Raw genomic sequence first — 26627 nt, 5'->3', positions numbered from 1 at the left:
TCCGAGACAGTCACCGGCATGAGAGTGTCCGAGACAGTCACCGGCATGAGAGTGTCCGAGACAGTCACCGGCATGAGAGTGTCCGAGACAGTCACCGGCATGAGAGTGTCCGAGACAGTCACCGGCATGAGAGTGTCCGAGACAGTCACCGGCATGAGAGTGTCCGAGACAGTCACCGGCATGAGAGTGTCCGAGACAGTCACCGGCATGAGAGTGTCCGAGACAGTCACCGGCATGAGAGTGTCCGAGACAGTCACCGGCATGAGAGTGTCCGAGACAGTCACCGGCATGAGAGTGTCCGAGACAGTCACCGGCATGAGAGTGTCCGAGACAGTCACCGGCATGAGAGTGTCCGAGACAGTCACCGGCATGAGAGTGTCCGAGACAGTCACCGGCATGAGAGTGTCCGAGACAGTCACCGGCATGAGAGTGTCCGAGACAGTCACCGGCATGAGAGTGTCCGAGACAGTCACCGGCATGAGAGTGTCCGAGACAGTCACCGGCATGAGAGTGTCCGAGACAGTCACCGGCATGAGAGTGTCCGAGACAAAGACAGTCAGAGTCAGTGTATAGATACATATAAAATAATTTTTGCTAACCCATTCTATTTTGTTATAGCTAAGAGCAGTTATTTACTATCCTGGACAACGGTGGACAACATGTGAAAATGACGACTTAGTCACGTTCAGTGGCTGCAGGGGTTGTGTCACTTCTGACACTATCTTCAGTTCAACAGTACCTAGAAACATGCATTTGGTGTCATATCTTAGATAAGAATCATATTTTATATTGCATGGTTCTGTGAGCTACAGAACTGGAGATACAGACAGTTAAAAACATCAGAAATTGGAATTTTATTTGCAGCTTGGATTTCCGATGTTCGTTTTGTAACTGTTTGTATCTTGTGTTCTGTAGCTCAGTGAACCACAAATTGGATGCCTATGCCTATGCTTAAAAACCCTTTTAAAGACCATTGTCTATCTGATTGTGAGCACTCGCTATATAAATAAAGAATTATTATTAAGAAATACAGAATAATTATTAATACTCAAGGCACAGATGATAACTTTGTCCAGGATGGAACATTTGGTCCATCTGTCAACTGGATGTATTTAACTTAACCTCAGCTTGGCTTAAATAAATTTACAGGATTATAGATTGTATGTCCTTGTCCAAATCTGTAATAGGAGCATGAGGAGGCATGTGTGACCTCCCTACCATTAACTTTCTGTGGGACTAATAGAGATCTGTACGTATAGCTGGGGATGCCATCTACATGCCCAACCATTTAAGAGGGAAGACCCACCATCTCACCAAAGTCTTTTCCAAGAGAGGCCACTATTTGTGTATCCAACCAAGGCCCCCACTCAAATTAAGAGCCTGCTCTTTGCTTTTTTAAGGAAAACTATTTTATTCATCAGAATCACATTATTTTTTTGTAGGAATTCCCTTTTCAAGAGGTGTAGACAGAGTCTCTATTAATTGCACTGCAATAGCAGCAGACTTTTACCAATATCCAGCGTCTAATGAATAAGTATTAATAAAAAAAAAAACCTTTAAAGGTCTAATGCCTATGACCTATCCACTCATTAGTTATTGTAAACATCTCTCATACATTATAAACCTGAATTGTGCTTTCTCCAACCACAAAATATGATTTCATATCATACTATTATATTTCATATTATAAGTACATACATTGTAAATATTGAAATCACCCCATTAAAATAAATACACATAAAACCAAAGGAAATGTAAAAGGGCAGTTTGGACTACTTTAGGGGAAATAACACAATCCATACAATATAATACAATCATAGTAAATGGTCAACAGAATGGGGAACTTAAATCCAAAAGTATACATTGTGCAAAATGACATTACATTATATCATTAACCCATATTCAAATATCACATAGGCTGCCACTCACTGTAATAAATACAAACCATTAGCCCCTTTCTCATACCTTGTATAATTTCAATTAATGAATAAATAAAGCAATGTATGCTTTGCAATGGGTTTCAGGATGAGAACTTGTGCATATATGTGTATAGATCAGTAAAGGCAATGGAGTTCAAAGCCAAAGCCTGGCTGATACTGCTTATTAGCCTGTGAAACTAATGCTATTATAGAGGGTCTTCCTTTCCAAAATTCCTTGGAAGCAAGCTGTTAGACCAGGCCAACATTTTTTAGCAGCTTGGGTTTGGCTTGACACTGTGAGTTAACGTAAGCTATTCTGATTACCACAAGTAGACAGTGAGATCCCCCTAGACTAAAAGGGTGGCTTTGTACTCATAGCTGCCAGAAATAACCAGCATACCGCATTTGTTCTGGATTGCTAGTCGGCAAAAGAGAACTATTCTCTGCGCAAACTTGTGTCTGTGATAGTGGGGATTAGTACTAAAGCAGCTGTCATAACGGAGTGGAGCTTGTAAAAGGCTTGTAAACCACGCCTGCTGCAGATCTGGGTTTGTTTTATTTGTTGTGTGATCTATTATTATACGCTTTTGGAAGCACCTTAATATCTTGGAACATAGAAACTAGCATACAGGAGTAAATATAATACATTGTTTCATTCTGTGATTTACTTGGGGTGATCACTGATATTATTGTATTTTGTTGTTCTACATGCAGTTTTATCACTTCTTGTGGTACAAAGCATGAACATTAAAGAGGTTTGCCCACGAAAAAATATTCTCAAATTTCAATCCCCTAGTGATGTTTACACAATAAGGATAATTTTTAACCCCTTACTTTACAATTTTACTTGTTTTTATTGCTGTTTTAGCTCCTATAACTCAGTGATTCCAGAGTGTGGGCGGGGACTCTCTAAGCAGACACATTATGATCCCTGTAGTGCTGTGAGATACAGCGTGCTGACAATGGGTTAGATTATCAGGGTACAAAGTTTATATACACTTTCATTAACCTTCTGAACATAGTATCTGACACATAGAAAGAGAAATGAGACAGCTGAGATGATGAGCACCATGAGATGCATATTACACACAATGACACAGTCAGCTTTGCTACATTTCATATTCACACACACACTGTTAGATTTTATGTGCCTCCTCCTCCGTGGATAAAGAACTTATCTGCCAGTAGCTTGTAGCTCTCCTCTAACTGCTGCTATTGTTTGCCGGCAGGAAGTCAGTGTGTGTGTATCAGTGTGAGCTCATCCTGGAATGCAGGGGAGAGGGGCCGCTGCAGGGAGCAGAGATAGAGAGAAGCTCAGCTCCACAGCGTCACGCAAGATGGCTGCCGACCCTAAAGTCAGAAGATCTAGGGTCGTAAAACAAGGGACAACAGAAATTGTGTAAACCAGGACTGGAATTATATCTGTGGAATTGGTTGGATGTATATCTGGTTGGAATTATATCTGTGCAATACTGTATTTTTGTTAATAACCATGCATTAGAGAATGTGTTATTTTGTTATCCTGAGTATATTTAAGAAACTTGTCTTCATGGGAATAATCTAATTCTCTATATGCCTCTTCTCTCCATGTGCTTACGGACTTTTTGACTACCACAGTAGTAGATTTAACTTACTATAGCTGTCTCTCCACCCGCTGAAGGGTCACTACTCATGGCCTTTAGGTCTAAATAACTCCAGCTTGGATAAGTCTGGATGGCAACTCTTTTTCTAGGACTCATTTTGTGCTGTCGTTATGTTCTGTTCTTGACTGGCTTTAGGAACAGTTCTCTTAAAGAGGACCTGTCACCCTCAAAAACGGCACTAGCAGCTGCTTACTAAAATAATAGCTTCTAGTGTTATCGGAAACTTCTGATAACATTAACAAACACCGCTGTGCTGTACACTGGAAATGCCAGACCACTCTCAAAGCGGTCCAGCATATTCATGAGGGGGCGGTCTGAGATGCTGCCTCTTCCCCGGACAGCCCTGCCCTCTCCATAGGCCAGAGGTGACTGCCGCGTGTCATGCGGCAGTCCGACTTTTCTAGTGTAAAGCGCAGCGGTGTTTGTTAGGTTTATCAGAGGTTTCCGTTAACGCTATCATTGTGACACTGCTGTGTTTGTTTTGGCACTAGGAGCTGCTTACTTGAGTAAGCATCTCCTACTGTTGTTTTTAAGGGTGACAGGTCCTCTTTAACTGCTCCACATTGCAGGGGTGACGACCCATTTAAGTATTATTGTTATGCCTCTGTAGTGATGAGAATGGGCGTCCGGTTCTCTGTAATTGCATGAAGCAATAAGTTGAGCATGCGTCCTGTTCCTGAATTCAATTCCATGAGAGTTTAGGGAATTGCAGAGCACAGAGCTATCTCTTGCATTTTCATTCACTGTCTATTAGAATGCCAGAGATAGACGACCACTCCCGTAGTATTCAATGAAGCAGCAAAGACGCATGCTTGACCTTTAACTTCAGTTTAATTACAGATTAGTGATTCCTGATTAGTGGAGACTCCCACTGACAGAGAGACTCCACTGCCCTTTAAATAGGGGATGAAAATAATAATTAGTACAAACCCTTTAACACCACTGTGTCCATCTGGCAAACAACCCCACCTCCTACCTGCACTATTACCACATAGCGACTACTGCTAGGCCACTGTAGCATGACAATAATTAGAACAGCATATGTTAATGGAGCTGTCCAGAGGTGGAAAAACATGGCTGCTTTCTTCCAAAAACAGCCTCACGTTGTATACATCTGTATACAACTGAGCTATAATAAACCATGGCCAGGCACTTTTTTTGTTCTAAAGCAGTCCTGCTTTTCCACTTCTGGACAACCTTTTAAAACATACCTTGGGACGAAAATGATGTCAAATACAGACTTACTTCTCTTTCACCTACAGAAATGTAAAAAAATAAAATAAATGGAGAAGACACTGCTTGTCAATGGAGGTCATTTACAGAGGGGAGTTTGTGGCTGAGAGGTGATGTTGGGGCAGTGACATTTGGGGAAGACTTGATACTGCTTAGAGCTGAATTTGGGATGTTCATATAAAATGGGCGGGAAAGGCTTGTGATATTAGTCATAGTGGCTATGCTATAAATACTTTACCTCATGTGGTTTGGTTTCTGCAGAAGGAAAGATTGCATAAAATGATGGGCTTTTTAACCACAGTTTCAAAATAATGTCAGGAACACTATAATAATATGTTTCCTGTGCAATTGTATGAATAAAAGTGCTTATTGTCAACTAGTAAGATCAGTGTCATGGGCGTGTTCTAAGGAATAGCTAACAATCACATATATTCCTGGGTTTATATTCAGTCTGACAGGACTGTGCTAACAACTGTTCAAGTTAATAAATTGGTAGAAACATACATTAAGGGCCTAATAATTTGCTGTTCTATTCTAGTTTCAAGACTTGCATGCAGAGCTTAAAGTAATTGTCTGCACAGAAAAATCCTGTTTTGCGACCAACCCCTTAATAGTGAACTGCAGAGATCCATGATCCACATATGCTGTGGTGGTGGCGACATCACTGTGCGGCCATTATGGCCATGGCTATTATCCATAGAATAGGTCCATTAGATTTGGACAATCAGTTCTAACGCTTATGTGAGCTTTCCTCCTGCTGCTCCACTTTACTCCCACAGTCCACAAAGAGAATTCAGATGCTTTGTTCTCACTGCGATTTTCCTTAGTGCTTTCATACAGTAAGTGTGAAACTAAGAGGAATCAGTAGCAAAGAGATGATTTGTGTGCAGCACTGTGGAATATGTTGGCACTATATAAAAGATGAATACAGCAATGATATGGGCACCAGCTAACAGATGAAACAGCCGTGGTACATTCACTTGCGTTCATCATTGGCAGCCTGTGCTGTTGACTTCCTCTTGTTTTTCCGCCCCCAGATGAGCAGCATTATCAAGTAATTCTGGTGTGTGGGTCGTTTCGATAAAAACAGCCTAGTTCTCCTTGGAAAAAAAGAGACGCAGCTTCTCATCGGGCACAATGTTCTGAATGGCTTGTGTCATTGCTGGGAAGCTATGAAAGGACAATGCAGCGGCACATTGTGTGCGTCACATCTATGTGTCTCCTCAGATTTCATTGTCAGTTTATTTTGATGGGATTTATATGACACAAAAAAAGATTTATTTTATGATGTTAGACTCTTAGAATTGTTTTATTCTATATTGATATATCATATTATGAGGTATACTTAATACATATACCCTACATTCATTTATTTATTCCGCATCTGTATCTATAGAGGCATATATATCTATACTGCATGAAAATCATTCACATACTATAAGTTTAATTTCATAATAGACAATAGATATGTGAGAAAGATCATATTTTGGAGATTGGCTCCAAGTTTTACATATAGAAATTTATTTAGATATACACCAGTGCAGCACATTTGTGCTAACTGGATAAGAATATTTGGCTTTGACATGGTAGTACAGGTAGAGATTTTTGATTCCATCCTGCACCAAAACCTACAAAACAATATCTCATTTTTTATTTTAGCATGAAAATGTTTTTTTTTTTGTTATATTTTTAGTTACATAAACTCTATCCGCCAGTTAAACCACAGTGACCTCTAGTGGACAAAAAAAATGTGCAGCTTCAGACTATTTTCTGTAAGATCTCGATGAATCTCCTAAAATATGTATGGTAACATTTATTTTGATGTGAGGCTATTCTTATTGGATAAAAAACAATTTAAGATATTCAATTTATTTAAGTTTGAAAACAAACATATCCAGTGACAGATGAATGTGTATCTGGAAAGGAAGCATCAACCTTCGAGTAGTCATTGTCTATTTTTAGTCTTCTTTTTTTTTTTAATTTCCTTGTGGATTTTTTTTGTCATGCCACAATGTAGCTAATTTTTTTTTTTATGGTAGTGTTGCCATTAATATGTGATCACAGATAATTTATAAACCAAAACTTATTCCCTTATAAAGGAAAAATATGAAATTTGGACAATTAAATTCTACATATATAATTATAGGGCCGGCTGGCCCGTCTAATACTAGACGGTCATAAATTTAGTTGTGTGATGACCCAGCTTACTGAAATACTATGTACTATAGCCTTTGGGACAGCAGGAGAAACTTGTGAAGAAACTAGTCACATGCATTTCTCAGTTGCAATTTTGACCCATTCTTCCTCTGAAACACTTTTCAAATACCAAAGGTTCTATGGGCTCAATTTTATGAACACTGAGCTTCAATAGATTTTCTAATGGATTCAAGTCACATAATTGGCGGGCCATTCTAGCAGCTTTATTTGATTTCTTGAAACCAATAGTGTTTATTGGGCTATGTGCTTGGGATCATTGGGGAGATGTACCAAGCTGTCTGCGCCAGAATTATGGAGTAAAAAACTGTCTGAATTGCCTTGTGGCATATATATTACTGGCTTTAGCTGTGTTGCCTCAGAAAAAATATATATTAAGGTGCAGCAAATTAGATCAACTAATAGGAGGTGCAAAGTAAAACTTGCCAATCTTAGGCCCCTTCCACACTAGCGTTTTTCACGCGTGAGTTCTGCGCGTGCTTTTGACGCGCAGAACTTGCATTGCACTCTGTCCCATTGTTTCCAATGGGTCTTTCCTCATTTGCGTTGTTTTTCACGCGCGTGCTTGCATTTGCTTTTTCCCGCCCCATTCAAGTCTATGGAGACGCATCAAAAATGCATTGAGACGCATCATCGCAAGCATTTAATGCATTTAAATGGATTTAAGCATTTAAATGGATTGGTTGCTAGGTGACATGAATAATTCCCCTGCTCGAGATCTAGCATTTAATTAAAAAAACACAGTGAAGAACAATGAAGAATAGAATAAAAACAGTGAACACAGGATCATTTAAGTGAAAAAGAACAATATATATGTGTGTAAAGAACACATTGCAGATGTTTCCATACATCTGCAATGTCTTCTTCACACATATATATTGTTCTTCACATGCTATTTTGTTCGCACCGCTCCGCGCGTATCTCCCGACAAGTAAGCAGATGTGCCGAACATCAGTAATCTATTCTTCACTGTGTTCTTTACTGTGTTTTTCACTTAAATGATCCTGTGTTCACTGTGTTCACTGTTTTTATTCTATTCTTCACTGTTCTTCACATCTGCTAACTTGTCGGGAGATAATATATACGCGCGCGGAACAGTGAAGAAAAGATTGTAGATGTTTGCATACATCTGCTAACTTATCTGAAGACATTCTTTTTCAATTAAATAAAACATTTTATTCCCGAACCATGGTCCCTTTGAAAAAGTCCCATTGACTTAAAAAACGTGCGTGGAAAACGCACCGAAAATGCAAAAAAACTTGAACAACACGCGCGTGAAAAACGCAAAAACGCTAATGACTCCAAGGAAAAATGGAACAAAAACGCAGCCAAAAACGTCAGTTTTTCACGCATTGCACCCTGATGTGAAATGCAACGCTAGTGTGGAAGGGGCCTTATACTGCACCAGATTAATCATCACCAGATTAATAAATCTGGCACTTCAGAAAACTGTCTAGTTCTACTCTGCACTGGTCTAAAGACTGACATACTAAAACACCTCCCCCATCACCCTTGCTGAGATGTCCACCCTTGTTTCATCTTCATCATTGATGTAGATGGTAGCAGATTTTTATCAATAATGTCCCTGTACATTTGTCCATTTATCCTTCTGTCAACATGAAGGTTGCCAGTGCAGTATGTTTAAAAACTCACGGTATAATGTTCACACCTCACAATGTCACTGTTGGTATGACAGTATATATGTTTTGGGGTGACATAGAGTGCCTTTTGGCCTCCAAACATGATGTGTATTATGGCATCCAAAATGTGACATTTTGGTGTCATCTGACCTGACTATCCTCTCTTGGTATTTCATTAGCTTATTCTAATGTTGCTGAACAACCATCAAGTATGCTTAATGATGTGGAATTTAGTTTCTTGCATAAATATGGGGAGGATTTTACCAAAATAATATATGTTAAAAACTGAAAACATGAAGATCTCAGAGCTTCCTGGTGACTCATCCACTTTTTAGTGGTCAGTACATACAGGCATGTTAAGAGTGATTTTTTTTTTAATTGTAGACAAGGTCTCAGTCACTGCCTAATGGTAGCAATGTTATGGCATGGTTGTTAAGAAGTTATAAAAATGAGTGTCTTCACTGATTTGTATTATCTTGTTCCTTGCAGCATGTTGAGGAATTGGTGAATATCTATAACTCAGTTCCAGAAGTCCCTCCAAAAGAAAGTTCTTGGGAAATCCCAATCTTTGTCCAATTCTATGATGGTCATGGTGTCACAGTGAATCTTAGGCCAGAACACAGAGTAGAAGACATCTTGAACTCGGCTTGTAAAGTAAGTCTTTTATGTACAATTTGGCCTAACAATTCGGAAAACATACAGTTTTAAATATCTGGTTGTTTAAGAATGAAAAATAAGTAGCATAGATGATTGGGGGACATTATTTAGTAAAGGTAAAGATGTCTAATTTTTGTATATAACAATAATTATTCGTTCATCACCAACAAACTTCAATGTCCCCAAACGTCTGCTAATAAGCTGCTAATAGGTTTCTGGATACTATTTCTATCTGCTCTCCCTGTAGAAACATGTATGGAAGAGTCAAAGAAGAAAACAGCTCTAATGTTTGTGGTCTATGTTGCACCTGTTCTCTGCTTAGTAATTGTACTTTATGAATATACACCTCTCAGCAAACGTTAAGGATATTTGGCTTTTGAGCAAATTTCATGGAAAACATAAAAAGTTTGCTGCTGATGTAATCAAGCATGCAATGGTGATTTCATCATCTGAAACAATGTATTGAAAAAAAAAGTATATTCCCACCAAAAATGTCAATGTCTCATGTGGCTTTCAGCATTAATTACGGTACTGTTCATGCTCTTTACAAGTCGACTAAGACTCTCTTCATACACACTTATGCTATACCCGGGCTGGGACCCAGGCTTAGCACACCACCAGTTGGAGAAGGGGAGTGCTCCTCACCCGCCTCCTCTCCACAGGGAGCAGCGCAGCCACGCCATAGAGCATGCTCCTATCTTTTTTGCAGCTATGACATTGTGCTCACTGTACTGTGCCTGTGTACAATGCACTTCTAGTGAACACTAGATGATAGCTGATCGTATAGGTTTTCACTGGAATTCAGGTCTGGAGTAAGTGCAAGGCAGTAAATCTGACCCTAGTAATGCGACCTCTATAAGCTGGTGTATTGTTGTTCATCAGTGAACAGCACTGAAACCCACTGGTCCATGGTCCAGTACAGCTGCTCCCTTACTCATGCAATTCGATGGTGTTGTGGACAGGTAATCTTCCATTTCATCTGACATATAGACTTTCTGGATATAAACAGTGTGAAATGGTCTGGTTTTACACTTTGGTACCTCTCATCTCAATAAAATGTGCCTTGAGTTGTGTATGGTATTTATTGTCTGAATCCAGAGGGCATTGTTCCCCGAGGTCATCGGTGGTGGATGTGACTAAAGCTAGTCCAAGAAATGAAAAAAGTTGAAACCCTGAATAGTTGGACATGTGCATTCAAAAGATACAGTATCACCCCAAAAGATAAAACCCAAATATCCCTAACTTTTTGTGAGTAGTGTATGTACTCTAAAAGATTAATCTGTTTAATGAGGGTCTGTCATGTGAACTTAAAAAGTAATTATATTCCCTGCGAAATGATTCTGGAGAAACATTCCTTATTTTGCCTTTCCACCTGGATTCCCCTAACAAATGTATGAATTAGGAAGCTGAATACCAATTATTTAGGTTAAACAGACATGTCTGGAGAGCTGACAGGTTCCCTTTAAGCACTGTGCTATAGAGTCATGTAAAGTAGTAGAGTTGGTGTGGGATGGAATATGACTGGCTTTTTTATGAACTGAAACCGTTCTTCTTCAGTTGTCTACTTTAAAGCATACCTGAATGTACAGTAAATACACAATAGAAAAATTGCTCTTATGTAAATTGCCAAATCAAATGCTAACGTTTTTAAAGCTTTAGAAATATGTATACTGCATATTTCACTGGCCCATTTGGGTGTATATACACTGCAGTTATTTAAGGTCAATTTCTTCAAAACCACTATTTAGTAAAAAAAGAAGCCATCTCATTTTATATTTGTATACTTTTATATCCACAAGATGGCAGACAAAATTCAATTTGTTCTGTTCCCTGGGACATCTATTGCTTGAATTGCAATTATACATTAATTAATAAAATAATTGCCTGTGCAGACGATAACTTTGCAATTATGGCTTTAAATTCATGCGTGCAAAGGTGAAATGAGATAGAACCTAAATGTCTAGTACATGACTAAACTCATGATGAAGAGTTAACTGTCTTCTTGTTTCTAAGGGCATATCTGTGAATGTGCATATACTATAGCTGATATTCATTAACTGATTAAGCCTTCTTTTCTAAGTTCTCTAATAAACAAATAAAAAATTGTGATAAAATTTCTGAAAAAGAAGATGATTAAAATATAAATATGACATGAGATTTTTTTTTTAATAAGGTAAATGTCTGATAATGGGTATAATTGCTGAAAATGTGTGAAGGCATTTGAACTCTTGTGTTTAGACACTTCTGTATAGACATTGAGTGAAAGTTACCCCTCTTAAAAATACTAAATAGGAAAATAACCATGTAATGAATTTTTGTCAACTCCCCAGAGAGCAAAATTTCTGCTTTTCATTTAGAGCATCATCTTATTCAGCAAGTCTGTGCAGTGACTTATTATGTCTGCTATCTATGTCTAGTGAATTCCAAGGCTCTTCTCGGCTCATGCTTACCAAAAATCCCATTGCAAATCAGAAGAAAGCAGCAATGTAGCTAAAGAATTGTTATCAGTCAGCGACTGTGTCTGTGTTACATCTGTGCGCAAATGTAGCAGCAACTGTCTGATTTAAATATTTTCTTTTTTTCTGTCTTTTGTTTTTGTGCTTAAAAGTTTATCATAGCCGTGTGTAGTGCTGACTCCTTTCTACATCTTTCCTGGTTCTTTTTCCTCCTTACATTTTCTTACTGCTCTGGTGAGTGCAAGGAATCTTAATTCGTTTTGCACACTGTACAGTAGTTCTTTACACGCTTAAAAAAACTTATCAGCTTTGATTTAGGGAAGTTTATTCTCCTGTCTGTATCAGTTGATGCATGAAGCCAAGAAAACGAGACATGCTTAGACCAGACATGTCTAGATGTTAATACACAACACCAGACCTAACATGTAGAGTATGTATTCCATAATGCAGGTGTCTCAAGGTAGGTGAGTACCTGGTGCACACAATACATGGTTAATGTCACATTTAATGCACATCAAGGAAATCTTCCATCACAAATAATTTTGTCTAGTCCCTGTAGGGGTATTGGTAGGACTACCAAGCAGAGTTCATTCTTCCACCTTGGAAGGTGGAATCAAAAGAATGAATGTCTGGTCAAAATTCATTTTCCACTTTTTGCATGACTTATCCTCATAATAAATAATGTTCTTATCTTCTGCAAATTAATTTTACACTTGGTTTCTGTGTTCAGTACTGGTCATATAAATAGTCACAAGAATAGGTCACAAGAATGACTATAGTGAACAGGCGTTTTGTCCAATGAGCTCTAGTTCTTCTATTTACTCAGTGTGCTGCCTGTCCTGACCTCCTGCCTGTCCCCAACTACGATTGTGCATTACGACTATGTACTTCGCCTTGGCCTCCACCGTGGATAAAGTGTGCCTGTGGAGCAACCTGGTGGTACCACGCCGCAGCAAGTCCATCTCGCTTTGCCGCGGGCTCTGGTCAAAACCGGGTACCACTTAGACTCCTCTCCCAGGTGTCAGCTTACGCCATCCTCCGCGATGGTCCAGTGGGTCCCCTAACCCTGGTTCCTGACAATGATGTCACTGTTGAGTATATGTATACTAGCAGATGCAGGCGGTGACTGGAGGATCATAGGCAAGGATCAAAGTATATATTATTTCTTTATTATTTTTAAACCAACTGTCAATAGTAAAAAAAATTGTCCCTTTAAGACACTGAAGCCCTCAACTGATTCAGACCCCAGATCAGATCCCTATAGTTATTGAAAATTCCATTCGGACCTCTAAACTTCATTTAACTTAATTTATCTGACCACTGGAGTAATTTACATCCTATACCAGACCCCTATACTGATTCTAGACTCCAAATCAGATATTTAAACTCAATTTACAGTCCAGACCACTATGAATCTAGATTACAGGATTTAATTAAGAGCTCAGACTCCTAAAATTATTTCAGACTACACACCATTAAGATCAATTCAGAGCCAACACCACGATAATAATTGAGATACGAGATTTCCAATATTAATTCAGACCCTAGATCAGACCACTAAAATGAATTCAGACCTTATAATTCAGGTAATTTTGCTTCATCTGAGCCCAGAATAACTCCTACAATTAATAGGTACAAAGGCAAATGCCCACAATAATTTAATCCACAGACCATGTTCCACAATTGGTTCCTGCTGTTAATAAGACCCGAGACCAGCTCCTACAATTAATAAGACCAGCTGCTGCAGTTTATCAGGCCCCACACACAACAGTTTCTACAATTAAAAGGACCCCAAATCACAACCTACAATAAAAAAGAATACACAAAAATACAGAACCTAATATAAATAAGACCCTGACCAGACCACTTTTCTATATATAGTTTGTACTTACCCTGCTGTCTCCAAGCGGCAGTGAGATGGTTTGTTGGAGCTGTTTTTTTTGCTATACATTGAAATAATGACATTTGTCCTGCTTTTTATTCCAAAATCCAGCCCCAAATTGTATTATATCACAGAGCTCAGGTTCTCATCCATCATAAACGTCTCTTGGGTATGGTTGAATAAATCAGTTTATTGCAAACTGAATAAACCAAATAATTGCAATAAGACACAAAACATAAACTGTAGATCTACCTGTGACACATATGTCTTGCTGCATAAAATTCCTCTGATTTTCCAGCCAACATATATCAATGTTTTAAGGATTAAAAAAAAAAGTTTAGCATCCTTCAGCTTTTTTGTTGTAGTTGCCAATTCATTATTTAGAAGATATTTCCTCAATGAATTTTCAATTGTTGCATTTAATACCACAAACCATATACCTTGCATGTGGTATTAATATTTTTAGGAAACTAGGCAAATGAACACTAAAACTTGTAACGTGTGTTTGCTTTGTACTTATATTGTGTATGTGTTTTGGCTCAGTACATTGTTGTCATGCTTTTTGTGTGTATTATTATTGTGCTTTCTGCAACCCCCACCCCCCCACCCCCTGCACAAGATATTTCTCATAAATATAAAAAAAAAACCTGAGATTTCTTTAAAAAAAACTGTAGACTTTGGCTGGGGTGTGATACATAATTGCTGGCCATTGTTGGACTTTTTTAAAGTGATGTATGCATTTTTCTCAGGTTCGTCAATTGGACCCTGGCTTTTTTGGATTACACTTAAGAAGAAATGTGGGTGAAAATGTTGAGTATTATGTTCCTTCACCGATGGACTATATACATGATCAGGTATTCATTTTTATTACTGCTGAAAATGTAAACTATTTTCTTCCATAGATAAAATCTAAAATCACCATGTTCTACACTCATCCAGGAAAGTTTCTACGCTGAATTTGCCTTTGTGGTGATTCTGCAAAGTTTATGCCAGGGGTGTCAAATGCATTTTCAACGGGGTCCACATCAGCCTCATGTTGCCTTAATGGGGCCAAAAGTAATTTTATTACTGCATAAAGGTATCTATTTGAGCTGCTTGAAAGTTACATTTATACAGCATTACCATTACTATCAACAATTTAAGGGCACAAATTATTAAATATTAAAATTATTAAATATAGTTCCCACAGAGAGGAGTAAAGTGAAGACTGCTGCAGCTCTAGGTGAGCAGAGAAAGCTCCTATGTTGCTCTCTGCCTAGCGCAGCATAGAGGAAGGGAGATGAGCCAGATAACACAAGGCCGTGGGCCGGATGAAATAGTTTGTCATCTATAGGCAGTGGTGCAACTTGAAGAAGTGTAGAAGGTTTGGACACACCCAGGCCTAGCAATCTGAGAAGGCCCATATAGTATCTATATAACAATATTTTATATTTGGCGGGATGGCATGGAATTTGTATTGGGGCATAGCAGCTTCCCGCTTCTCCTCTATGACACTGGATAGTATGGCCTTATGGAATGCATATATTCTAGTGTTGTTAGACATTTTTCATGATTCAGATATAGATGACCAATGCTTAGGTTAAAAAATAGCACTAAAACTATTCACACAAATTAGAAGTGGGATCAGCTGACACTGGCTATGGCTTTGTTGGTACGACAACCAGCTGTTGTGAGAGAAAAGAAACATGCTGGTTTGTTTGCTATATAAGATAAGTGTTCAGGAGGGACTTATCTTTATTCCCTCATTGAAATTAATGTGAATATGTATGGAGTTGGCAGGTATAGCTGTTTGGGGAATGAACAAGTATGTTAAAAAGTAATCCATTTTTAGTACTGCATAGGCAAAGCTATGCATGTCATTTTTATGTAATGCTCGGAAAATTTTAATGTGTGTACTAAGCCTTGTACATGGTGATTTCAAATAGCTTTTTGAACAAAAATTAAAACATAAAGCACGGAAAACCCATATGTAATAGGCTGAATCATACCAGTATTTGTAGTCTACATTTTATTACTTCTCCTCATGCATAGTGCATGGAGCACCGCAAACAGCTTAAAATCTAATCCAAAAGTTATTTTCACTTATTTGTACTCGTCTTTATTGAAAACAGTGAGGATGCGGCCACACTTGGCCTTTATTTTGCATTTTAAAAAGCAATGCTTATTCCTAGGCGAGCGGCTCGACCCGGTCACTTGTGCATATCCATGTGATTGGTAGCAGCACCCGGTGTCTTGCATTTAAACAATGCAAAACACAGGGTGCTGATTATCGATCGCATGCATTTTCACAGAAATGTATTTTCGATCGGGCCGAACCCCAGGCCTTGGCTTTTGCACTGCATTTGTAAACACAATAGTAATATATCACGTGTGGTTGCATCCTCAAAAATAAGTATTCTGCCCTACCTTGCCTAAGTATCAGGGGTGTAATCACAGCTGAAACCTTGCTGTTTGGCCACACAGCGATAACCCCATTAATCAGGAGAATCAACATGTAAATCTACAGTATCAACCAAGAAAACTGTTACATTTTCTAAAGAGAAATTTGCCAATTTGTGTATTTATTTGTTTTTTTGCTTCTTTTGTTATAATTAAAGGTACACAATATCCATGTTAAATAAACTGTATTTTTTGCAGGTATTTGATGAACTAGAAATATTTCCTATAGGAATCTACAATGTGCACTTGGTCAAGTCAGGAGGGGAAACTGATTTTGGTAAGTTAAGCTAAGGTGAATGTACAGCAAAACAGAAAACACAGTACCAACTGCCTGAGACTGAATACATATATGTTTCCATCATGCAAAAGAAAAATCCTTAATGATTCATGACCTACTTGTACGTCATGGAGCTGTTAAAGATGTATGAAGAAGTCTCACAGGGGTGAGTCCTCGTCATACAGACATGGGGTGTGCTGCATATTGCAGCAAACACCCACCACTAACAGTCATGATCAGTGCTAGCCCTTTAAATCTTTGTTTTTATTGTGGCTCCTGTGATGACAGCCTCGGGTCTTATTCAGGCAGATATATTACAATGTGCAATTTGCAACAAATGGTAGTAGATTGTAGGATCAATAAGACAACCTACCGTAGGTTAAAGTACTCTAGGGGTCTGGATAATAGTTAAATAGTAGATAATAGATAAAAATTAATAAAACCTAAAAGTTTAAATCACCGCTCTTTCTCAGCATTGAAATGTGTAACGGAAAATAGCATCCAAATGTCCAAAACGCTACTTTTTGCCATTTTGCAATATATAAAAAAATGTAACAAAAAGTGATCAAAAAATCGTACAGTCTTCAAAATGGTAGCAATAAAAACGTCAGCTCATCTCGCAAAAAATGGCACCTTATACAGCTCTGTACATGGAAGTATGAAAAAGTTATTAGCGTCATAAAGAAAAATTATTATTTTTTTAGTACACAAGGTTTTAATCTTTTAAAATGTAATAAAACACAATAAAACCTGTATGAATTAAGTATCCCCATGATCATACCAAACCAATGAATAAAATAGAGATGTAATTTTGAGCGAACTGTGAATTCGTAAAAACCGAGGCCACAAGAAAACTGTGTAAATCCGCTTTTCTCCCGTTTTCCAGTACAAGGCATGGAATAACAAATACCATTTTTGTGAAGTGCAATTTGTTATGCAGAATAAGCCCTGATACTCCTCTGTACATGGAAAAATGAAAAAGTTATAGATTTTTGGAGGAGGGGAATGAAAAATAAACAAAATAAGGCAGCATGCTTAAGGAGTTAATTATTATTTGTTTATAGAGTCTCTTGCAGATAATAGGGCACATTTACTAAGAATGTAAGAAACTGCACTAAAAGTGCTCTCCCTGTGTATAATGCTCGGTGCGACAGATTTATTAAAAACATGCGCCAGAAATCATGAATCTGGCTCTTCCCCGCACTGGCCGGACAGAGTTCACCAACTTTTTTGTGGTGCACCTTTAACATAGGGCGTATGATAGACTTTGTGGGGGTCATTTACTAAGGGCCCGATTTGCGTTTTCCCGATGTGTTACCCGAATATTTCCGATTTGCGCCGATTTTCCCTGACTTGCCCCGGGATTTTGGTGCACACCATCGGATTGTGTCGCATCAGCGCCGGATTGCACGCGACGGAAATCGGGGGGCGTGGCCGAACGAAAACCTGACGGATTTGGAAAAACCGCCGCATTTTTTTAAAAAAAAAGTGTCGCTGGTCTCGTGGTTACCTTTGCCAGGAATAGGCTGGTGAACTCCAGTGCATTCCGGCGGGCCTCTGCTGACTTCAGCGCAGCAGCGACACCTGGTGGACGTCGAAGAAACTACCTTAGTGAATCCCGGCCCAACCCTAATCCACCGCGGAGAACGCGCCGCTGGATCGCGAAGGAACCGGGTAAGTAAATCTGCCCCAGTATGTTAAATCTGGAGCACGGTCCGACTGAGCACCGGAACGTCCCCTAATTTGTGTCGCATGGTGGCTTGTGAAGCTGTGCCACAAAACAGTCGTGTGTGACACAGTAGTGGTGCGGACACTTCTTAATTACCTGTGCAAGCAGTTTATACTAGAAAGAACGTGCAAAGTCTGACAGAAAACTGGCGCAAAGCCCTTAGTAAATGAGCCCCAATGTGCTTTTACAGTCATGAAAATAAACAAATTCTTGCCTGAGTTCCAATATCTAAAAGTCGATTTTGAAAGGATTTCTTCTACACTGGAAATGTTTGGGCACACAGTATTTAAATTCAGAAAACAGAAATCATCTTAAAAATGATTAGGAATTTACTGGTTAATTTTCAAGTTGGTAAAAAACCCTTTTCACTAATAACATACAACTCATATGTCGCTTTTTTAGGATTTGCAGTTGCTGCTCAGGTTGATGATCACAACAGTCTTACTCACATCTACGTAAGTTATGTCCATCCTGATGGACTGGCCTACAGAGAAGGTAGGAATTAATCTGTGTTGTTTTGTGCTCATCTAGCTAATAATAATAATCATAATCATTATTTATATAGTGGCATCAAATTCCATAGCGCTTTATAAATCATTGGGAACATATACAAATAAAATATTACATTACTGAGTTCAAACAGTTTTATAGAACAGTACCGTAGGAGTAACAGCCCTGCTCGCAAGAGCTAAAGTCCATGAGGATGAGGGGCTGACAAAAGAGGTATAAGAGCTTGTATAATGGTCCAGCCAGGAAACAAAACAAAATAATTTAATAAATTAAAATGCTTCTGCTTGAACCCGGTATCAGCCGCCATCTTGTATATAAAGTCCAAGGTCAATGGGGCTGCAGAGAAGCCTGGAGTGTGGTGTCTATCTGGTGTTTGCCGGATAACTGATTAGTAAATGGATTAGCAAAGAGTTGCAGTTAGCGACAGAGATAGGTTTTAAGAGCATGTTTGAAACTTTGGAGGTTAGGTCTGATAGTTTAGGAAAGTGCATTCCAGAGAATTGATGCGGCTCGACAGAAGTCCTGAAGACTGGCATGAGAGGTTCAAAGTAAGGTAGATATTAAGCTAACATAATTGGCAGATAGGAGAGCTCCAGTTGGGCGAAAGACTGAGAAGAGAGATGGGAAGATGCAGCAACAGTATCAAAAGCTGCCCAGAGATCCAGAAGAGGAAGCAATACCAGAATAGAGAGAGGGTCAAAGATTTTAGTGAGGTAAGAAGTGACTATTGGGGAGAGAGACTGCACCAGATGTGAGGGGATGGGGTCACTGATGCAGGTAGTGGGGTGAGCAAAGGAAAGGAGCCTGGACACTTCTTCCTCAGTGACCGGCTCTAAGGAAAAGAATGAACAGGGTATAGGGGTTAAGGTGTGCTTATGGTATGGTTAAAATGCATCAGGAAAGCCCAAAAACTGAATTGATAGTGTGTATATATTTGGAATGAAGACTAGAGGTAATTTGTTAACAGAAACTCAATTGTCACATCTGAATTTCACCTGAATACTAAGTTCAATGCCATTTATACATTTCTGTATAAATAGTATATAACTTTGGATTCCCCTAATTGCTGCATTGCTGCTGCTGTCTGGTCTTCTGTACGCTAGACTTTTGTTACATGGTTGATGTCATGACATGGGGTTTTGCCAATGTTACAGCCAGTCATAAAATCATAAAATTTTCTTGGCATTAAAAAGTGGTAAAAAATTACAATGGGGTGTATGTCCTGCTGCAATTTTATTTGCACATCTTGTGATTATTTAGAAAAAAATCCCTGACACTGCTGAAGAATTTAGTAAAGAACCTACACCACTTTATGAAATCTAATGGGCTGTTGTGCTCCAAGGGCAGTCATGGAACTATGACAAGGAGCGTGCTTAATAAAAGATGACCCCCATTGACTGTAATGATGACCCACTACAGTTAGTGACAAGCTGTGGCCAATAAAAGCTTCTATGTCAGGATGCCGCCATTGGGCAAGGAAGGGCACATCCGCAGAGGAGTGGAGGAACTTAATAGGGAATTTGGGAGGTGATTTTATCTCTATTTTTATACACACTGCCAGAAAACTTATATTTACAAGACTGAATTTGACTGTCAAAATCCCTTGTCAGGCTTTTTTATGTAGAGTTTGTTCTGCATGCTCAATATTTTTAGCAGAACCCACATGGAATATATGGCATGTCATTCAAGGCAACCTCCTGTTGGAAGTTGAGGACATAACCAGAAAAACAGAACTCAGATGTAATACGATATTCAAAGTTATTAAAATCACAAGTTCTAACCAACATCTTATACATTTCTTTATCAGGCCTTCGCACAAAAAATGAAATCCTCTTCATTAATGGAGAAGCCGTTACACACCTTGACCTAAGGAAAATGGAGTTTTTGTTCTCAGAGAGGAGAGTCTTGCTCTCATTGAGATCTTGTCACGCTGATGTCAAACCATCACTAACCTCATCATGGCCAGAAAATTACATTTTCAAAGATCAGATGAGACCTTTACCTCCAGTGAACCAGTCTCAGCTCCTGGAAGAATTTTTGAATACTTTCCGTAGGAATTCCATGAAAGGTGAAAAAATGATTATACACATAATATTGTGCAATTCTGATTTTATTTTGGAGGTCAACTAAAAGAATTATGCAAACCCCCATTTATTCCCTTTTATATTTATGTCACACTGAATAGTTTCTGATCTCTAAACAAAAACAGATACAAAATGGACTCCTTTAACTGTTTACATTGGGAAAACATAAAGAACAGAAATATGGCACATCCTTACTAGGTGAGTAAGTGTAAGGGAACACTTTAAAGCCAGAAGCCCTGGCACTTCAATTCTTGGCTTTTGGTACATGGCCACGTCTTTGGGCCCAGCTATGATTAGCTTGTAGCCTTATCACACTAGGGCTCCCATGAGTGGCATGAGCTCTCACAGTGGCATGGAGACTCTCACTCAGCACCTGCTCACTTCTCCTCTTCCTAAGCTTAGTCTTCTTAGTTGACAGTTTTCATGCCTTGTATGCCAGTTTTCCTGTGTACAAGGCATGAAACAGTTGACGTGACTCCCCCCTTCCCTTCTTACATCACCTTCAAGCTAAGTGTCCTTGATGAGAGGGGGAGCAGGGTTGGCTGCACAAGTACAGCTAATCTCTTATAGGCTGTACCAGATCAGGGCACAGGTAAAAGCAAATTTATTTCCTGGGAGCATGACCTCTTTATATATTTGAACACAGTGCATTTGCAAGGGGCAGGATCGGTTTTAAACAAAAAGAGGCCCTCAGCAAAATCAAAAGTGAGCTCCTAAATTCTGGAATATATTAAACAAAGATTACTATAAACGGCATGATATTTCCATGCAGTTTATTATTACTTTTCAACGTTGATCCATCACCAGTAATCTTTGAATCATAATTTAATTTTTTTTGGTTTTTCTGGATATAAGTTACTTGTATCTCTCTAGTAAATGATATGTAGCCTCCACTTCCCCCCAAAATCCCCAAATAGTAACATTTCAATTGTTCAAGTAGCGGTCAAGCTACTCCGCCTCCTCATTGTTGTTTGGACAGTTAACTCTGACCCCTAGTGCCTACATCACTTCTTCTTTCGGCGATCTTCCCTTGTGTGTCACTGGACAGCTTTGCAGACCCACTGCGCGTCGGTGCACTGCAGGAGTGAATATGAGGGAGGAAGCCGGCCATGGAGACACGCAGAAAGAAGATGTGATGTCTGCTTTAGTGGGCGGAGTTAACTGTCCAAATAACTGTGAGCAAGCAAGGCAGCTTGTCTAAATAGTGGAGCTTCCTTGACTCTAGGGTGTCTAAGAAAAGACCTGCTCCAGTTGCCCATGGCAAACAATCTTTTTTTGGGGGAAAATCAAAGCTGGGCAAAGCAGTTCTTCTAATTAGGGATTTATGTGTGAGCATGAATGAAAGTGGTTTTTAGAAGAATGCATGGATATAAAGATATAAAAACATCTTTTGAACAATTAAAAAGTGGTGAACAAGGTACTGTTTAAGGATTTTGGGTTAATAGAGGTAACCGGTTCCCTTTAATATTCCAGACAGCTGCAGAAAGATCTTGGTGTGGACTCTTTTGCAAGGCGGCTCTTGACTTCCCTCTATGATCCCGGAGCATGCATATAATTTATGATGAGACTGTCGTGCTAAATGATGGTCCTCAATAACGCCTTCCAAACCTGTCTGCTATAAATTTATAAATACCACTATCCTACATGTATCTATTTCACATGGATCCAACTATTTATCTAAATACATATAAAGATATACTGTATGTAAAGATATATGGATAGATAGGAGATAGATAGCACCTGTTGATAACAGATCAACTTCTTCCTATATCTTTGCTTATGGATGGGCAGAAGTAGACCCAGGTGGTACCACAGTATGTTCTACTTCTATCACATTTATGTCCTCACTGGATTACATCACTAGCTCTGTACTTCATATTCATTTTATTGAGAAGATTCATTTTACATTAATACTAGAAACCTTTTCTGAGCCTATGTTTTCTCCACATTCGTGTTTGATAAACAGTTCAATCTCTTTTAGACATCTGAAAGTGTAATGCAATCTTAAAATCAATCTTTAATCTGCCTAATAGATTTTTAGTGCATTGTCCACCAGCAGCCACCTATTTTATATGCAAGACAGACATTTTGTTTAATGGAGGTAATTAAAGATATTTCGATTTACCTATCCTGATGCTGACTTTCTGTGTGAACTGCAGTTGAATTAGTTTAAATGCGGATTCCAATCTTGATGGATCCCCTTCTTAAGGCTGCACTCACACATACAACCCATGCAGCCTTTCCCTACTGTAGAGCCTGTAGCCAAGAGCAAAGTCAGCTCAGTTACCAAATAAGAGGTCGGATCGTGTATCTGGCCTGCTGGCAGTCAGCGTTATTCATTAGGGGACGTGCCGACACACCCCCAGCACGTCCCCGCCAGCGGTCACAATGTAGGAGAAGTCGGCAGCATCGCATCGCTGCCGGCTCTCCGCTTCGCGGCCGCACCACACTAACAGTGGCTGCGGCCACAACATGGTTTATTCACATTGCCGGCCGCGATGTGATGCTGCCGGCTTCTCTTACTTTGTCATTGGAACCGCTAGTTCCTCACCAGCCCCTCCCAGTAATCTGTAAACCTGATCCGCAACATGCCGAGCCCAAATACCTGGAAAACAACACACTGTTTGGTATGCATAGTCTGACTTTGTCTGTGCTCCCCTTCTTAATGGAGCAGACAGTCCCCTGGTCGCTAGAGGCCATGTCTTGCTGCAGCATTGCTACCTCTGTGCTGATAGTCACCTCATCCACCAGCATCCCAAACCTATTGGGATGCACCAGATCAGGACTAGGCTACTTGCAACTCTTCCTTCTACTCCACCTTCTACATGTTACCCAGCGGCTTCAAGGACAAGTGTGCATGCTCCTTGGGGCACACTTACTAAGTCCCTTGAACCCATTTTCTGGTGGATTTTGCATGTTCTGCTTGCACAGGTATTTAAGAAGTGCCTGTGCCACATTTATGTCTCATGTGACCATTTTGTGACACAGGTACGCTAGGGACAAAATGGGAGGGGTGGGCGCTCAGTTGGACTGTGCGCTAGATTTAACATGCAAAGTCTTAATTTGTGTTGCACACCCCATTGTGAATGTGCACCAAATAAAAGTGGTGCAGTGTGATGGAGCAGTGAATGGAGCACCAGATTCATGAAGAAAGTGCACCAGAAATCCTGAATCTGGCACACTCTACACAGGCAAACTGCATTTAGTGAAGTTTGTACTGTTAGTAAATGTGCCCCAATATTTCTGTGGAAACTGACAATGGATTCTGTCTTGATTCTGTCTGTCTAGTGATTACTCTGCCACTATCCTGCTTCATAGTTGATCATATAGAGAACATGGGTATGAAGCTGGCCTATGAATCCCTTGCAGTTCTCCTTTAAAAAGCAATGGGACACTACTGTTGAGCTAGAGAAAACATGCAAATTTAAGTTGCAGTGGTTTTACTTGTGTCATAAAATATGTTAAGAAAATGAAGCTTCCATTTTCTTAGCTACAGCTTCTTCCATTTGTTTAGTGTATATTAGATGAATCATTTCTTCTAATTAAGTCCTTACTGCATCTCTTATAATGAATATTAAATTTGAATGATATTTCCAATTCATGCTTCTCCTGGGTAGCAATAATGGGATATTTTTACGGTATCCATTTAGTGTTGTGTCTAAGGAAGTATGAGTTTTTGTCCTTGCACATTACAATGTGAATACGAGGATATCTGGAACATGCTTAATGTTGCATCATTAGTTAGTGGGTGGTGTGGGATGGATGATGTCAGAAAGAACAAAACAAGCTGCTGTCTTAGCAAAACATTTGTTTTTAACAAAGTCTGTAATTAAAAATATGTCTCTCTTTGCTCAGAGAAAATGTGTTCTTAATCCTTGTTATTAGTTATTAGTATGGGCTGTAACAAGGTTAATAAGGCAAAATGGACCAGAACCTACACAGAGACTATAATGATAAGATTTGTAGCTTTTTTTGTGTAGGTTCTATGTTAGGTTCTGTAGGAGACATATTGATGCAACATGCTAACCATAATACTGCTTTAGAAAAGTGCATTGTTTATGGGTTATCTAGCAATAACTAGCTGATATTTGTATGTTGGGGCTTAAACAGACAACCATTTTGGGTCTTTGAGTCACGGTCTGGCTATAAGACTCCACACGCCTACACAGCGGCCTCAATTGGTAGTCTCCGTAAGGGGAACTCTTACTTCCCGACCTTAGTCACAAGCCTCTTGCTCAGCCAAACCAGTTCCCTACGCTGTACTGAAGAGACCCAGTCAGGTCGAAACAACGCTGTCTACAGTTGGAAGTAGAATATAAATACTTCTGGAATAGATATGCTGGTTTGGTTTTAATCCTGCATCATGTCATAAGGTTTCCTGAAGGTCATGCTTGATGTCAAGGGAGCTGCCTTATAATGTAGCTAAAAGAGGCGTGGTTTTCTGTATCCCATCCTGGTAAACTTATTTGCATATTTTCCCATAATCCTGTAGTGGAGTGTCACTGGTTATAAGTCTCCACAATAACAATGTACTGACTTCTCTGACTATAGTCATCCACATTTCCTGTATCTTCCACCTGACCAGGACCACAATGACCACAACATATATTTGGCAAAGTATTTAGATTCACACAACAAAAGGCAGAAAGCTGTCAGGGTCACTTTACACTTTTATGTTAAAATGACTGTGCATGTTGAAAACTTTGAAAGAAGTGTCTTAAATATTTATCCATCAACTTGGCATTCTTATTACTAGTACTTTTGTTTATTCATATATACAGGATAGGAGTAGTACTCTGCTGTGCCCATATATACAGGATAGAAGTACAGGCAGTCCCCGGGTTACGTACAAAATAGGTTCCTTAGGTTTGTTCTTAAGTTGAATTTGTATGTAAGTCGGAACTGTATATTTCATAATTGTAGTTCCAGACAAAATTTTTTTTTGCCCCAGCGACAATTGGAGTTTCAACATTTTTTGCTGTAATTGGACAAAGGATAATCAATAAAGCTTCATAACAGACACCTTTCACCTTAAAGCATTCAGAGAGCTTCACCAGAGGTCAGAGTGGGCAGAGGGGTCCATCTTGAGTTGGGTGTACTTAAGTAGAGGACCGCCTGTAGTAGTATTGTGCTGTGCCCATGTATACAGGATAGAAGTAGTAGAAGTGTTCTGTGCCCATATACACATGATAGGAGAAGTAGTAATGAACTACATATCTACAGGATAATAGTAGAATGTGCTGTGCCAATATACAGTATACAGGATAGGAATAGAGTACTGTGCAGTCCCATTATATACTGGCAGGGCCGCCACTAGGAATTTTGGGGCTCCTGACGAAGATTTTTTGTGGTATAGGTAGCAGCTGGCCAAGGGGGGCACACAGACACCAGTACGTGGTACCAAGGGGTCAGGCAGAGCAGGTAGTCAAGGTCGGTCTGGGGTGGTAGCAAGCAGTCTACTAGCAAAGTCAGGAAGAGGCAGAAGGTTGTGGCCAGCAGTGCAGGATCGGATTAACTTAACAGAGATGGCCATACTCTTTTGCCACTACTTAATTCATAAGACAGAAAATACTCAGACCAGAAGACAGAGAGATAAAACACATACTTGCCTCACACATGTGCTCTGTCTCTCCTTTATTATGCTCAGACAGGACCTTTGAAACACTGTCACAGGTCCTGGAAGGTCACAAAGATTGGCTATGCCTCAGCATAAGAACTATGGCCTCTCAGCATATGAATGCAGTAGTGGTGCGCATCTCTGTCCTGTGGTCAATTGCTCCATTTGCAAATATCTCCCAGGAGATGAGTGGTTTTTTGATTGATTATGTTAGCTCTCTTCCGGTCTTGGGCCTCTTCAACACCTGTCAGGGCCTACAGGGTGAAGGAAGAAGGGTGAGGGCTGCTTAGAGATTAGGTTCCCCCTTGGGCATTCCCAATGTGTATG

The 26627-nt window shown here is 39.5% G+C and overlaps 1 protein-coding gene across 5 annotated transcripts in view; it reads left to right on the top strand.

Annotated features, from left to right (window-relative positions):
- Nucleotides 1-26627, top strand: part of TIAM2 (TIAM Rac1 associated GEF 2) — a 185049-nt gene that overhangs the window by 102336 nt on the left and 56086 nt on the right. For 3 of the 5 annotated variants that reach the window (XR_011854100.1, XM_072141075.1, XM_072141076.1), the window contains 5 exons: nt 9139-9303; nt 14394-14498; nt 16282-16360; nt 18492-18584; nt 20407-20667. Coding sequence is in view for 3 of the 5 variants with exons in the window: in XM_072141075.1 (XP_071997176.1) it covers nt 9139-9303; nt 14394-14498; nt 16282-16360; nt 18492-18584; nt 20407-20667 (703 nt within the window). In the remaining 2 variants the exon portion in view is untranslated. Of the gene's footprint in view, nt 1-9138; nt 9304-11963; nt 11997-14393; nt 14499-16281; nt 16361-18491; nt 18585-20406; nt 20668-26412; nt 26432-26627 lie in introns of those variants that run through there. The other 2 variants (XM_072141077.1, XM_072141078.1) reach the window with 2 other exon arrangements.

This window comes from Engystomops pustulosus, chromosome 3, assembly GCF_040894005.1.
Source record: "Engystomops pustulosus chromosome 3, aEngPut4.maternal, whole genome shotgun sequence".
Taxonomy (NCBI): Eukaryota; Metazoa; Chordata; class Amphibia; order Anura; family Leptodactylidae; genus Engystomops; species Engystomops pustulosus.
This window is presented reverse-complemented; position numbering and strand designations above follow the sequence as displayed.